Below are 14,884 nucleotides of genomic sequence, written 5' to 3' on the forward strand. Positions count from 1 at the left end.
AACTCAAATGTCCATCCACTGAGGAATGGATAAAAAAGTTGTGGTACTTTTATATAATGGAATATTACTCAGCTATAAAGAAAGATAAACTCGAGGCTTTTATAGGTAAATGGTCACAACTAGAGACCATACTCGTAAGTGAAATAAATCACATGCACATGTGTAAACAGTGTATTGTGTCACTAGTGTAAGAACCTGAAAGAGTGAATAAAATTAGGAGATATGATAGACATTGTGAAACAAAAGGAAACTGTTCAAAAGTAAAGAGCAACTGGGATGAGGGAAAAGGGAAAAGAAAGAAGGGGAAAATTATGTATATATGTATATACAGGATAGCTAACATAGTTGTACTACTGACTTCTATTGCGTTATTGAAAGGAACAATTAATGATTAATTATTTGATCAATCTTACATGTCTGTGTTTGTTTTCCTGAGTAACCACTTTAAAGAAATCAATATGTAATACAACAACCATCGTTAATTTCCCATCACCTTGTCTGAATTTTAATATTGCTTGTATTGTTCTTGTGTTATTTTGTAAATGTATGTATGTGTGTTGTTTTTGTTCTTTCATTTTTAAAATAAAGAATGATTTTTCAAAAGAGAGAGGAAGGAAGAAAAAAGGGAGTGATGAGGGGAAGAAAGAAAGAAAGAAAGAAAGAAAGAAAGAAAGAAAGAAAGAAAGAAGAAAGAAAGAAAGAAAGAAAGAAAGAGAGAAAGAAAGAAAAAGAAAAAGAAAAAAAGAGGCTTGGGAATGTAGTTCAGTGGTACAGCACTTGCCTAGCACATGCAAGGCCCTGGGTTCCATTCCCAGCACAGAAAAAATAAAAGTCATCTCAGAAGTAAGGACGTGGCCACCTTTATTTAGTTAGATTCCTGAAGAGAACCTGCTTGTGCTCGGTGCCTTTCTCAGCCCCAAGGAGGTGCCCCCTGTTGACAGCAGCGTCTCTCCTCAGGGGCCGCCTGCAGGCACTGTGGTTGCCAAGATGGAGCCCGGTGGGATCCTGCAGGGTGGGGGTGTCCCATCATGCCCAGCACTGGGTGGGCAGCAGACCTGGGTCCGGTCTCACATTGCTGGGTGGTGTCTGGGGGCCCTCGGCAGCAGGAGCACACTACTCCTCCCCTGCGTCTCCAAGGCCTCGTCCACTCCTGCACCTGCCAAAGCAAGCTCAGACCATGTCTGCTCACTTCCATGTCTGCCTCCCAGGGCTTCCTTTTGTTCAGCTCTCACCTTCCTTCACAGAAGACGACCCCTTGATTAATGCTATGAAATGAAGCAAAATTCTGCGTCCTCAGAAGATATGGTAATAGATCTCAAAAGTACTTAGCTCCAGAGGCTAGTGTGCCTTTCCAGTACCTTCTGTATTTTGGCTCAGATTGGTGAGTTAACAGATGTTAAATGTCTAACAAATGTTGGTTGTATTTGTTTTTAATCTGTGTTTCATAAAGTAATTTTAAAAATCTGTTTTTCACACCCACGCTCCCCCCCACCTATGTGTCTGAATGGCTCAACTGTCCAGATTGGGCCTGAACTTGTCGTCCTCCTGCCCAGCTGTGATTACAGGTGTGCATCCCCAGACCTGGCTCACACTTGTTATGTAACCCTATAGTTCCAGTGAACTGATGAAAGCGTGTGAAAAGTACAGTGGTTGTGTGATCTGGGGATTGAGCATAGGGCCTTTGCACGAGCTACATCCACAATCTGTTTTATTTTTTATTTTCAGACAAGACCTTATTGAGGAGCTGGAGATTTAGCTCAGCAGCACAGCGCCTGCCTGGCAAACACAAGGTTGTGAGTTCAATTCCTGGTACTGGGGGAAAAAAAAAAAGACCTTATTGAGCTGCTATGTTGCCCATATTGGGTTCAAACTTGTGGCCCTCCTGCTTCAGGTTCCCCAAAATGTTGGGAGTACAGGCCATACCATCACACTTGATAATATTAAAGGCCAGTCTAATAAAGGGGCTGGTGATAATATCTGCAATCTCAGCTACTTGGGAGATTGACACAGAAGGAACACTTGAACCCAGGTATTCCAGACCAGCCTCAGCAAATTAGTGAGACACTGTCTCCAAAACATAAAATAGGATGGGCATAGTGGCACATACCTGTAATCCCAGCACTTAGGAGGCTGAGCCAGGAGGATTGATGGGAGTTTGAGGCCAGCTTGGGCTACATAGTGAGTTCAAACCCAGCCTAAACTACATAGTAAGACCCTTTCTCAGAAACAACAAAAATAAAAATAAAATAAAGCCAGTGTGGTAACACATACCTGCAACCCCAACCCTCTGAGAGGCTTAGGCAAGAGGAACTCAAGTTTGAGCCCAGCTTGGACAATTTTGCAACAGCGAGACCCTATCTTAAAATTTAAAAAAAAAAGAAGAAAAAAATGGGCTGGGGACTTAGCTCAGTGTAATTTGGGTACTGGGTTCAATCTCCACTACTGCTAAATAAATAAATAGCCAATCTACAATTCTGGTTTTCAATACATTTGCACAGATATACAAACAAATGGTCATTGTGTATGTGTAGAATATATTCCAAGCTCTGTCCCCTGAGAGGGTCTGGGAGCAGCAGCACTCTGATAGCAATGAGCGCAGCTAGCACCCAGATTTGGATTTCTAAATAGCCTTCTTCACTGGAAGGAGCCAGAGCTGCCTGGAGAAACGGCTGATGTGGCCTAAAGCATGCTTCTCTGCCAGGAGGTAAAGAAATGCTGAAGGGCTCCACCGATCAAATCACATGGACACCTTGCATATCAGAAAAACTATATTGGGGTGGGGGATATAGCTCAGCAACACAAGCACCTGCCTGGCAAGAGCAAGGTCCTGAGTTTGATTCTGGGTACCAAAAAAAAAAAAAAAGGGCTGGAGACTAGCTCAGTGGCAGTGTGAAGGCCTGGATTCGATTCCCAGTACAAACAAACAAACAAACAAACAAAACAACTATATTAGTAATTGGATAGCAAACCAGTGATTACAGTAAGAATTTGGGAGTCCATAGTAATATAATTAAAGAAAAGTTGATGACGGAATAATATTTAGATAATGTCAATGTACTCCCCACACACAAAATCCTTATTAATTACAAAGGTGAAGAGGAACTTGGGAGAAATCCAGCACATACAAATGCAGTCAAAGCAATAGGACATGGGGCTGGGGATTTAGCTCAGCGGCACAGCACCTGCCTGGCAAGCGCAAGGTCATGAGTTCGATTCCCCGGCACCCCCCCCCAAAAAAAAGCAATAGGACAAGTGGAGATGGAAGCCACCTGACAGGGTGCAGTAGGAAGAATACTGCATCCTGCTGTGACAGCGCTGCCACAGGTAATTTAGTTACACCCGTCTCAAAATAATTTTTTTAAAGGACCAGCTGGGCATGGTGGCACACGCCTGTAATCCCAGCACTTGGGAGGCTGAGGCAGGAGGATTATTGCAATTTCGAGGCCAGCCTGGGCTACAAAGTGAGTTCAAGGCCAGCCTGAACTGCATAGTGAGACACTGTCTCAAAAAGACCAAACAAAAACAAAAACAAAAACAAGGGCAACAAATGTAGTTCAATGGTAGAGCACTTGCCTAACATGCTCAAGGCCCTGGATTCAATTCCCAGTACCACAAAAAGAAAGGAAAAAACCTATAATAGTGTACTTCCTAAATATGTTCAATTATTACACATCAAACATAAAGTTTTAAAAAATGAAATAAAACAATAAGAAAAATCCAACAGAATACAAAGATTAAAATGTAAGTTTTTAAAAAATGTTTTTGTTTGCAGAATAGTTATCTCTTAGAAAACCCAATCGAGGGGCTAGGGATTTAGCTCAGCAGCACAGCGCCTGCCTAGCAAGTGCAAAGTCATGAGTTCAATTCCTGGTACCAGAAAAAAACCAAAAAAAAAAAAAAAGAAAACCCACTTGAATCAATAGACACACTAGGAAAATGAAAAAAAGTTCATCACAGTCGCTGAATAGAAAATCAACTCTATCCCTCTGCAAACAAAGGAAATAGTTGCAGTGGTTAAGTGGACACTGGGTTTAGGGCTGGGGGAGTAGCTTCATAGCAGACCACTCACGTAGTAGGCATCAGATCCTGGTTCCATCCCCAGCACTCAAGAGAAAAAAAGGTAAAAAGAAAACAGAGTGAACAAGGCACAGACCTACAATCCTGTAATCCCAGCTAGTTCGGAGAGAACTAGGATCCCAAGTTCAAAGCCAGCAGGGGCAATTTAGCAATAGCCTTTCCCCCAAAATAAAAGGCACTGGGGATGTAGCTCAGTGGTAGAATGCTCCTACTAAAGCAGAACTCCTGAGACAAACAGCCTCTCTCTCCCTCTGTAAAATCTTCCCAGCTCCAGGCAAGCAATGCCCCAGGTAACTCTTCCCTCGGGACTTACGCTTTCTCATGGTGGTCCTGTACTCTTCTCGATGATAGGGGAGACACTTCAAGCAGTTCGCTCATGGTGGTCTCCTCCCTTAGATGGGGAATACAGTGCACCATCACCGATAAAGCTAACAAATGGGATTATAAAGAGGCTTCATAGCATCCTAACATCCTGAGATGCACAGGAGGTGCTTTCTTTCAAAGCTAAAATAGGGATAGGCTAAGAGGATTAACTGCCTTTGTTCTGCTTCTGTATCTCTGCTTGCTTGATGCCACAATTTGTATAAAAGGGGGCCTCTCCTTGGTTTAGGGCCCACCCTGGTTTTGAGCATTTCCAGTGGCTGGGTCATGCGCTAAGAATCCCTCTTTTCCTCTCCAGTTTCTTGGAAATTTCACAATCCTGGGTTCAACCCCCAATACTGCAAAAAAAGAAAAACAGCAAACAGATTGGATAGGCATGGTAGATATTCTGAACACTGACTATTTTTTTTTTTGGTTTTTTTTTTTGGTTTTTGGTTTTTCTCCGGTACCAGGAACCGAACTCACGACCTTGTGCTTGCCGGGCAAGCGCTTTTGCCGCTGAGCTAAGTCCCCAGCCCCGAACACTGACTATTTTTAAAAAAATTTTTGGCCAGGAGTGGTGGCACATACCTGCAATCCCAGCACTTGGGAGGCTGAGGCAGGAGGATCTCTGCAAATTCTAGGCCAGCTTTAACTATGTAGGGAGACCCTGTCTCAAAAACTAAACAAGCAAGAAAAACCTTTTCTGGTACAAAATCAAACCCTCTAGCTGGGTGTGGTGGCATATGCCTGTAATCCCAGCACTTGGCAAGCAGAGGCAAAAGGACTGCCAGGAGTTCGAGGGCAGCCTGGGCTACACAATGAGTTTAAGGCCAGCCTGTACTACAAAGCAAGACCCTGTCTCAAAAAAACAAAAAAAAATTAAAATTAAAAAAAATCAACTTCCCTTGTGTCTTGATGGTGGGAAAAGATGCCTAAAGAGCAGGCATGAATATTTTGGTCATTGAAAGACCTATCACTCATGGCAAGTCACTCAGCTTCTTCGATAAATTTGATCAGTGGGAGTCTGACCCAACATCTATTCCCAGTGGCCTGATAAAGTCAAGTTTCCAAGTCCACAGAGTTGAGGACAAGACCTGAGCTGTGGAAACTACCTTAAAGTTACGTGAAACCACTGCTGGCCAGTTTCCATTGTGGTGCTCTTCTTCAGCCTTATTCCTCCGCGTATGCCTTATTCCTCTGTACGCCATGGCCTAGGGAAGGGCCTTCCGCGTAATAGCTGCACAGTATATTGCAGTAGCCATCCCTGCTCCTGTAGTGGTTAGGGTTTAGAGCACCCATCGTACCTGTTAGCAGGAGGAGGGGTCTTTCCTTTAACACAAGACCTCAGACCGTCTTCCAGCTTTACTTCCTACTGTTCCCCACATCCCATCTCACCCACTGTTTTCTGAACACACCATGCAGGTCTCACTATTTTCTGAACACTCTGTAGTCTTTCCTTGACTTTGAAAATATTCATTGTACTGCCTAGAACGGTGTGCGCGCGTGCTGCTGGGAATCGAACCCAAGGCAAGCTAGGTAAGTCTGCACTGTTCGTTCACGACCAGTTTTGCATGGTAGAAAAACTAGCTGCTGTAAGGAGGGTGGATTCCTACGGAGAGGGAGAATGGAGGGTGGAGGCTCCTGCACCCTCTAGGTGAGGTTAGGAGACGAAGGTGGTGGTGATATAGGTATTAATTCTAAGGTTATTTAGAAGGTAAAATTTGTGAGCGTGAAAGAGATGGGACGTGGAAGGGGAGAGGGGAGGCGCAGAGGAACAGCGCGAGGTTCCTGCTTGTGGAACAGGAATCGCTGTGGTCGGAGGGCACATCTTGGTCCTGTAACTCTGAAACCAGTGTCCGCGTCCTGCCCTCTTTCCGGGGTCACCCCTTCCAGCCTAACGCTGCTCTAGCGCCGGCCGTTACACCCCGCCTGCCGCCCTGCAGGCCGGGAGCACACCCCGAGGCGGGAGACGCTCCCCGCAGGCGGGGCGGAGACGGCGGAGAGCCTCCTGCTGGAGCCCTGCTCCGGCCGCACGAGTCGGCCCCTCGGCAGGCCGCGGCGCGAGCGAGCAGGCTGCTTCTCCGCTTCCTGCTCGCAGCGGTTCAGTTCCTTCCGGCGCGCTCCGCCAGTGCGGAAGCGCTGCTGTCTCGGGGGCACGGCTTTCCTTAAAGGTCTGGAATGCCACCCCACAGCTCCGCCGCGCCACGGCCAGAGGCGAGCTCTGGGCTCGCAGGAGCCACTACCACCCCCGCGGCAGCGCGGACGGCCAGCGTTCTCACCACGCCGCCGCGCCTCGCTGCGGAGGACCGGCCCCGCCCGGCCGCGAGGTCTCGCGAGAGCGCGCTAGCGCCCGTTGCTGCCCGGACTCGGATCGCCGCGCCTTCCACGTCCTCAGAACCGCCCCTCCTACCCTTTTCCCCGCCTTCCAGTCGCGCTCCACTCTCGGATTGGCTGATGGGGCCGGGTCAGTTTTTTTTCCTTGCCAAAAAGCGGCTCCACAGCTAGTCTTTTTTCTGGACCCGCCTCCAAACCCCTCGGATTGGACCGCTGAGTCAGGCGTCACGAGCCTCCTCTGCACTCGGACAAACCAATCAGGATCTTGGCGTATTTTACGAACTGGGGAAGTAGCAGCAGCAGAAATCCAAGAAACTTGGAGAGAAATCTAAAAAAGTGGAGGCGACCGTGAAGGGTTCCCGGGACGGTGCGGCATAGGGATCCTGCAGGAAATGAGGGCTGTGGGAGGTCAGAGGCAGGAGAGCAGTTACGGGTCCCAGGCAGAAGGCAGGATCGGGGTGCCTGGAGGTGGCAGCCAGAAAGAGCGGCCTTGCAGGAACTGGGGGCTTCTGGGCTCGTGGACTGCGGTTGGGGTGGAAGGGGGCCGTCAGGACCCGTGCCCCCAGAACTGGTTGACTTTGATCCCCGATCCTGCCATCTTTCTTCCCCGTCTCTTTGTAGCCGCCATGACCACCATCCAAGACAGTAAGGATCCCCTCCTCCGGGGTGTGTCTCCTACGCCCAGCAAGATCCCAGTACGTTCTCAGAGACGCCCGCCTTTCCTCGCAGTCAAACCGAGCGCCGAGGACCAGGAGAACCAAGATCCAGGGGTAAGGGGGGCCTGGTGGGTAGAGAGTACTTACTGGGAAGCTGCATACACCAATGCACCCCACCGCTGAGTCCCAGCTTTTTCTTCCCCTTCGCCCCTAGAGTCTGGTGCAGAAGCCGCAGCTCAGTACTCAACGTACCCTTGTTGACTCAGCAGGCCCCAGGTCGAAAGCCACTCACCAAACAGAGAAATCACAAAAGTCGATGGCGATCACTCAGCTTCGGAACCCCCTGGAGGAGCTCAGGCCTAGCCCGGGGGGACAAAATGCGGGGCTTGGGCCCCCTCCACAGACAGGTGCCTGTTGAAGGCCTCCTTAGCTGAGTGAGGGTGGGAATGGCCAGTGGAGCTTGGGGCACTTCACCTCCTTGATTTTCTGCTTACTGTAAGAGTCCTGGTAGCTGGGTGTGATGGTGTGCACCTGTAATCCCAGTACTCTGGGAGGCTGAGGCGGGAGGATTACAGGTGTAAGCCCAGCCTGAACAATTTATTGAGACCCTGTGTCAAAATAAAAAATAAAAGGGGTGGGGATATAGCTCAGTGTGAAGAGCCCTGGGTTCAATCCCCAGTACCTAAAAGTTAAAGAAAAAAAAAAAAAGTCCTGGTTCTGCTCCTGGAAAGCTCTTAGAAGCCAGCTTTCTCCTCTTTAGCAAAGTGTCATGCCTTCTGAAGCCTTTTCAGCTCTATGTTCTCCTAATTCTTTGCAAAATGTGCCCATACTTTCACTTAAGTCTGTTACCTTTTAGTAGTTTCATTACAGGGGCTTTGTTTTCTTCATCAGTGGCCCTGACCTTAGAGTAGTGTTAGAAGCTGGACAAATGGCTCTAATCCCAGCTACTCAAGAGGCTGAGGAGGAGACACACAGGTTCAAGGCCAGTCTAAGCTATTTAGTAAGATCTTTTCTCAAAATATAAAAAAAAGGTTGGAGATACAGTTCAGTGCCAGGCCTAGCATGTCCCAGGCCCTGGGTTCAGTCCCTGTACAGGAAAGAAGACAGAGAGAGAGAGAAAGAAAAAGAGAGAGAGCCAGGCATGGTGGTACATGCCTGTAATATCAGGAGATGGAGGCAGGAGGAGCGCAGCAAGTTTGAAGCCAGCCTGGACTACATAGTGAAACCCTGTCTCAAAAAAAATAATAGAAGCCAGGCATGGTGGCGCACGCCTATAATCCCAGAATTTGGGAGGCTGAGGTAGGAGGATCTCGTGAGTTCAAGACCAGCCTGGGCTGCAAAGTGAGCTCAAGGCCAGCCTGAACTGCACAGGGAGACCTTGTCTCAAAAAGACAGAAAAAAGAAAAGAAAGAAAGGCTGGAGTCGTACCTAAAGTTCTGTGAACATTTGGCGAGCTGGGTTGAATTAAATGAGTCTCTTTTTCTCACTTCTGCCCCTCAGGGTGACTGTGCCAGTGTGCATGGTCCCTTAGCTTGCCCCTTCCCGTTCGTTTTCACCTTTTCTTCTTTAACCTTGCAGAAGCTCCAGGGCCCATAGAGTTTGTGGCTGACCCTGCAGCCCTGGCCACCATCCTGTCAGGTGAGGGGGTGAAGAGCTGTCCAATGGGGCGCCAGTCCAGCCTGGCTCAGAGAGTACTGATTCGAGGGAGCCAGGGAGGTGCCATCCGGCGGGGCCAGGTAATGAGACCAGACCTGAGGCTAGGCTAGAGTGGGCTGAGGAGAGAATGCTGAGCTCATGCTAATTGCCTTGGTTGGGGTCCTAGAATGCTCGGGCCTCTGCGTACTTGGCCTCCAGAACCCCCATCCACCAACCAGGCCCTGCCAGGGCGTCCTGCTTCTCAAGGCTGGAGGGATCTGGACCCCGAGGTCGGACTTTGTGCCCCGAGAGGCTCCAGGCTCTGGTGAGTGCCCTGGAGGGGCTGATGGTCAGTGTTTCTGGGAGCTTCCTTCCAGGGACAAAGCAGGGCCCTGGGAGCCAAGGGTTCTATGGGGGTGGGCTCGGTGGTTAAGCCATAGTTTGGGGCCCACACTTGACTCTGCTTTTCTCTCTTGCTCCTGTGGATCAGGTTCCACCTTCAGGACCTTCCTTTCACCCCTCCACCCGCCCTAGTTTACAGGAGCTCAGAAGAGAGACAGGGGGCAGCATCCGGTAAGGAGAGGATGTGGAGGAGGTCATGAGAAAAAGAATGAACCAGTGTCCCAGACCGGGGTCCCCCAGACCTAAGGCTTTCTGGTGGCATTAGGACTCCCCAGGGGGAAACCTGTGGCTGCCAGGGTGAGTCCTTAGAATATGGTTCAGACCTTCAGGGTCAGGGCTTCAGAGTGACAGGAAGAAGACAGGTGAGGTGCTGTTTCTTTCACCTACAACATGGGCTGTGGCAGTCAATGGATTTGACCCTTCCCACTCCTAGCTGTGCAGGCCTGTCCTAACATCTCTGAGCTTGGGTCCCTTTACCCGGGAAATGAGAATGTTTGTACCATGACTAGAAGTTGCTGTGAGTGAAGTGAGATGAAGTGTGCAGCACGCAGCACCTGCCCGTCTGTTGGTACTCAGTGACGCCTATGGTTCTCATTGTCATCAGGACTGCTTCCGTGAGCCAGGTCTCAGGATTGCTCCTGCAAACCCCTGTGCAGCCCGGTGAGTGTGTTCCCTGCCACAGAAAACAGGACAAGAGAAAGCTCCCCAGGTTTTGGTGGGTGGGAGTGGGGTGAGGAAATGGGGAGGCAGGGAGGCTAGATCTGTGGGAGCAGGCGGGCTGGGAGCATTGGTAGGACACTTGCCTGGCACTTGAAGTGCCCTGGGCTTGATCCAGCGCTGCAAAATGAATGCTTTTTTTTTCTTTTTCTTTTTTTTGGTACCAGGAATCAAATTTGGGACCTTGCACTTGCCAGGCAGGCACTTGTGCCACTGAGCTATATCCCCAGCCCAAAATGAATGGATGAATTGGAATAGAAAGAGCTGGGCATGGTAGTACAGGCCCGGAATCCTAGCACTTGGGAGGCTGAGGCAGAAGAATCATTGTAAATCTGAGGCCAGCCTGAACTATATAGCAAGACCTTGTATCAAAAAACAAAACAAAGCCGGGCATGGTGGTGCACGCCTGTAATTCCAGCACTCGGGAGGCTGAGGCAGGATTGTTGCGAGTTCGAGGCCAGCCTGGCCAGCTGCATAGCGAGACCCTGTCTCAAAAAGACAAAAACAAAACAAAACAAGCCAGGCATGGTGGTGCACACCTGTAATGCTAGCACTTGGGAGGCTAAGGCAGGAGGATCATCACAAGTTCAAGACCAGCCTGAGCTATAGTGAGTTCAAAGCTAGTCTGAACTACATAGCGAGTCTCTGTCTCAAACAAACAAACAAACAGGCCCAGAGTTTAGTGCAGTGATAGAACATTTGCCTGGCATGATCCTCATCACTGCAAAAAGCAGCAGTAGTAGTAGTAGTAAATAATAATAATAATAATAATAATAATGAAGAAATAAAAATCCAGTGACTATTTATCTTCTAAAAAACAAAGCAAATGTGGGTGAGGGAGGAGTTAAGAAAGAGACCTTCTGGCTTTTGGATAGGCAAAGGCTTGGCCAGTTGTACTCATGTCCTCATTTCCATCTTCTCCCTGCCACTTCTGCAAGACTGACCTTGCATTTACTGTTCTGTCCCCGGCTCACTCCTAATGCTGGGAGGTTGGGCTGGACTCTCAGGTGCTTCTTGGGTCCCTGGCTCTGATGGGCAGTGGAGACTGCTGAACTGGTGCACCTTTTCCAGAAGTTGCAAAGCCCTGTGCCAGACTCTGATGGATGTTCCAGATCTTACAGCAGATTTCCTGTCTCCTAGCTTCTCTCCCTGAAGAACACGAAAGTGTCCCTCATTCAGATGAAGAAGGAGGGACCCTTCTAGGTCTGGCCCAGCGAGTACCTTTAGGAGAAACCAGAGAGACAGCACACCCCAGGGTGAGATGGGAGCCTCCTGGGCTAGGGATGGGGAGCAGGGGAGATGCTTAGGGGAACTTAGGATTGGGAGTGGAGCCAGGCAGGTCTGGTCCTCAGGATGTTATGGGGTCTGCGTTTGCCACACGTAGGCCCAAGCCCTCTGCAAAGTGGGACTGACCTGTCTTCACCAGGTAGCTGGGGCCTGGAGGGAGAGGTCACAGGTTGGCATAAGTTTATCACCATCAGGTCAGTGCCAGGGCCGAGACAGATCTGATACTGGCCAACCAAAAGCACTCACCCTTTCATCCCACAAATAGTTACTGGCCATCTACTGAGTAAAGGTACTGTTCTAGGCTTTGCACATAAATGCTCTAGAAAGGGAGACAATGTGAAATCTTTAGGCTGTCAGATGGTGATACATTCTCTGTGGCGGCCAGAGGGGTGCGGCTGAAGGGGACTAGAGGGTGGCAGAGTTGTTTTCACCATTTAATGTAGATTGGGCAGGGAGCTCACCCAGAAGATGTTTAATGAAGACCAGGAGTGGAGGGCCCGAGCCATGCATTTATCTAGGGGAGAACATTCTAGACCAAGAGCTACGGGTACAGATGCCTGAGGAGAGAATGTGCTTAGTGCGTTTGTGGCTGAGCAAGAGAGAGATGTGTGAGACTGCAGCCGAGTAAGGAGGAGGACAATAAGGGAAAAGCTTACAGCAATAACAGACCAGATTAAGGAAGGATTTCACCTTGTGTAAATCCTTGGCTTTTTTCACTTGGAACGAGTGGGAAGCCAAGAGGGGTGACTGAATAAAGGGGGTGACATGTTTGACTTCATTCTTAAGAAGTGCCACAGTGCCACAGGAAGGGGGCAGAGATCATTCTTCCACCCTTTCCTTCTCCACAGGATGCCCATGACTCCCGCCTGATGGCCTCCCCTGCCCCTGTGGCCCAGCCCATGCCTGGCCGTGTGGTGCCACCTTCTGTCACCCACCCATCACCCTTTGGACGGGCTCAGCGTGTACCCTCCCCTGGCATCCCAGCTCTGGTTTGTATGGAAAACTCTTAGGGGGTGGGCAGGAATGGAACAGTCTGGCTGGAGGCACCCCCTGGGCCTGAGTTTTGCTTCTGCTCAGCCACCACCTCTCCACAGACTTCATATTCATTGCTGCGGCGTCTTGCCATCCGACCCAAAACCCAGTTCACTCCATCCACCCCCAGAGCTCAGCGGGTAAGAAAGGTCGGGGGGGCGGGGGGAGCTGGCCTGAGCCCAGGCTGAGGGAAGGAAGGAGACGGATGGGTACAGGGAGAGTTAAGACAGCGGCAAGGGGAGGCTGCCTCCATCTGTGGGTTACTAGGCCTTCCGGACACCTCGTTTCTGTCACAGGCCCGATGGTTGAGTGGCCTCACCCCTCAGTCCTGTCCTGAAGAGCCTGCTCTGCCCTGGGTAAGTATCAGAAGCTTGTCCATGCTGAGGTCCCTTGTGCTATCCTCTGGGCCTGGAGACCTAGATGTCTGAAGCAGGTATGTTCTCTGGAGAAGCCACCTACCTCTCCATGTCTCCCTGCTTCTCTGCTGCCCTTCTACTCTTAAATCTAGGGCCTGTCAATTAGGGACTTAGACCCCTCAGCCAGGGACTCTGACTGGTCTTCCTGCCCCAGCCTGGTTTCCTCACCTGCCCTCTTTCTATCTATGTGGCAGGAGCAGATTGCTGTACGGTTGTTTGACCAGGACAGTGGTGTAAGGTTGCAGGAGCAGCCTGGCAGACTAGCTGTGACAAGTCCTGGATCACACCCGTATGGAGCCCTCAACTTTCAGGAGCTAAAAATGCAGGTGGGGCGGTGGGGCCAGGCCTTGATGCCTGCTGGGCAGTGACAGGGCTGGAGAAGAGGGAGCTGAAAGGGGAGAAGGGCATGAGTGGCAGTGTGGGAGGTCTGCCCTGGCCACATCCTGACGTCACACTCAGGCACTCTCTCCACTGCAGCGCATCAGTATCCTGCAGCAGTTACTGCGCCAGGAGGTGGAAGGGCTGGCAGTGGGCAAGTATGCCCCCCTTACTGGAGGCTGCTCTCTGGATATGGTTGAACTTCAGCCCCTGCTGGCTGACATTTCTCGGACTCTGAATGCCCCAGAGCAGAACCCTGGGACGTCCCACCTTCCTGGACTGCCACAACACTCTGAGCAGCCGGAGCCCTGCCCTCCAGAGGACTGCAGGGAAACACAGCCCTGCTCTGGGGCAATGCAACCAGAGCGAGAGGTGACACAGCCATACCCACCAACTGAGCCAGGGCCTCCAGAGTCTTGCTGTAGGGCCAGGCCAGAGACAGCGGAGCCCTCCTCCCAGGAGCAGCCTGAGGAAGCCAAGCCCTGCCCCCCAGCAGAGCCTGCACCCCTTCAGCCTAGGCCCCAGGGACAGTCTGCATCCCAAGAGGCCTGCGCCAGGGTAGGGTTGGGGGCATCTGATGCCTGCTACCTGGAACCAGAATGCCTAGAGTCCAGTCCATGGAGCTGCTGCAGCCAGGGGGCTCCAGCAACCACCGACCTGACCTTCTCTTCCCAACGCCCCCTTTGTGCCAGCCCCCCTATCTGCTCACTTCAGTCTCCAAGGCCCCCGATAGGCCAGGCAGGTAAGGAGTTGTCTGGGACGGTGTTGAACAAAGGAGGTCCTGTCACTAGGAGTGGGGCCCCAACTGCACCAAGTATTGCTATGCATTCTTCCCTCTGCTGTCTCCCCTGTCCCAGCCTGGCTACTCTCAGGATAAGGGAGGAGCTGCTCCTTTATCCCTGGGCTCCTGACCAGCTTGGCCCTTTAGGGAGGGGAAGGGACCATACATGTGGGAGTATAGGACCCCAGGGCCCCCCACTGAACTCTGGTCTTCAGGTCCTGGCAGTCTGGCCCCTCGAACCATGGCCCTGAGGCAGCGCCTCAAAGCGTGTCTCACTGCTATCCACTGCTCCCATGAGGCTCGTCTGGACGATGAGTGTGCCTTTTACACCAGCCGAGTCCCTCCCCCAGGGCCCACTCGGGTCTGCACCAACCCTGTGGCCACAGTGCTCGAATGGCAAGATGCCCTGGTGAGCCTCCAGTCCAGGCCGGGTGGTGGCAGGGGCCAGCCTCCCTCCTTTACTGAGAGGTAGTGGGACTGTGACAAGGTCTCTCTCTCTTCCTCACTCCAGGGTTTCATTCCGGTTGTTTCTGCGGCCCCACAGAGCTCTCCATCCTGAGGCTCCCACTCTCCTGGCTCACCCCTTCCCTTTAGCCCTTATTTATTTGGTCTTCCCATGGGACCGGGGGCCAACACTCTTGTATCCTTTAATAAAGTTTCTGCAGTGTCTGAATGGCCACCTAGGGAGTCTGAAGCACCCAAACTGGGCAGCCACCGGCTGCTCTCCAACTGCCCACGTGGTGGCAGTGTGCTTCCAGCTCAGCGGTTTGCAAGGACTCCAGATCCAGTCCACCGAAGCTCCCCGA

At 50.8% G+C, this 14,884-nt stretch overlaps 1 protein-coding gene across 4 annotated transcripts; it reads left to right on the forward strand.

Annotated features, from left to right (window-relative positions):
* The first annotated feature begins 6,552 nt into the window (after positions 1 to 6,552).
* Troap (trophinin associated protein) lies at positions 6,553 to 14,757 on the forward strand. 4 transcript variants are annotated; one of them, XM_005406696.2, is made up of 15 exons: positions 6,553 to 6,904; positions 7,396 to 7,544; positions 7,645 to 7,837; positions 9,009 to 9,166; positions 9,253 to 9,390; positions 9,556 to 9,638; positions 10,072 to 10,127; positions 11,325 to 11,440; positions 12,320 to 12,460; positions 12,566 to 12,643; positions 12,800 to 12,859; positions 13,114 to 13,245; positions 13,397 to 14,039; positions 14,294 to 14,487; positions 14,590 to 14,757. In XM_005406696.2, exons 1-15 carry the CDS (start codon positions 6,619 to 6,621, stop codon positions 14,635 to 14,637), a joined length of 2,475 nt encoding a protein of 824 aa, XP_005406753.1. In that variant the 5' UTR covers positions 6,553 to 6,618; the 3' UTR covers positions 14,638 to 14,757. The 4 variants fall into 4 exon arrangements, with proteins under 4 accessions (XP_005406753.1, XP_005406754.1, XP_005406755.1 ...); XM_005406697.2 differs by lacking the exon at positions 6,553 to 6,904 and adding an exon at positions 6,917 to 7,182; XM_005406698.2 differs by lacking the exon at positions 6,553 to 6,904 and adding an exon at positions 6,917 to 7,141.
* The last annotated feature ends 127 nt before the right edge of the window (positions 14,758 to 14,884 follow it).

The sequence above is a fragment of the Chinchilla lanigera genome, unplaced genomic scaffold (assembly GCF_000276665.1).
Source record: "Chinchilla lanigera isolate Chin_1 unplaced genomic scaffold, ChiLan1.0 scaffold00099, whole genome shotgun sequence".
Lineage (NCBI taxonomy): Eukaryota > Metazoa > Chordata > Mammalia > Rodentia > Chinchillidae > Chinchilla > Chinchilla lanigera.

Coding starts and splice junctions, on each gene's coding strand:
- Troap (XM_005406696.2), top strand. CDS start 6,619: ATGCCACCCCACAGCTCCGCCGCGCCACGGCCAGAGGCGAGCTCTGGG. Junction 9,167..9,252: donor GTGCCATCCGGCGGGGCCAG/GTAATGAGACCA, acceptor TTGGGGTCCTAG/AATGCTCGGGCCTCTGCGTA. Junction 10,128..11,324: donor GCAAACCCCTGTGCAGCCCG/GTGAGTGTGTTC, acceptor CCTGTCTCCTAG/CTTCTCTCCCTGAAGAACAC.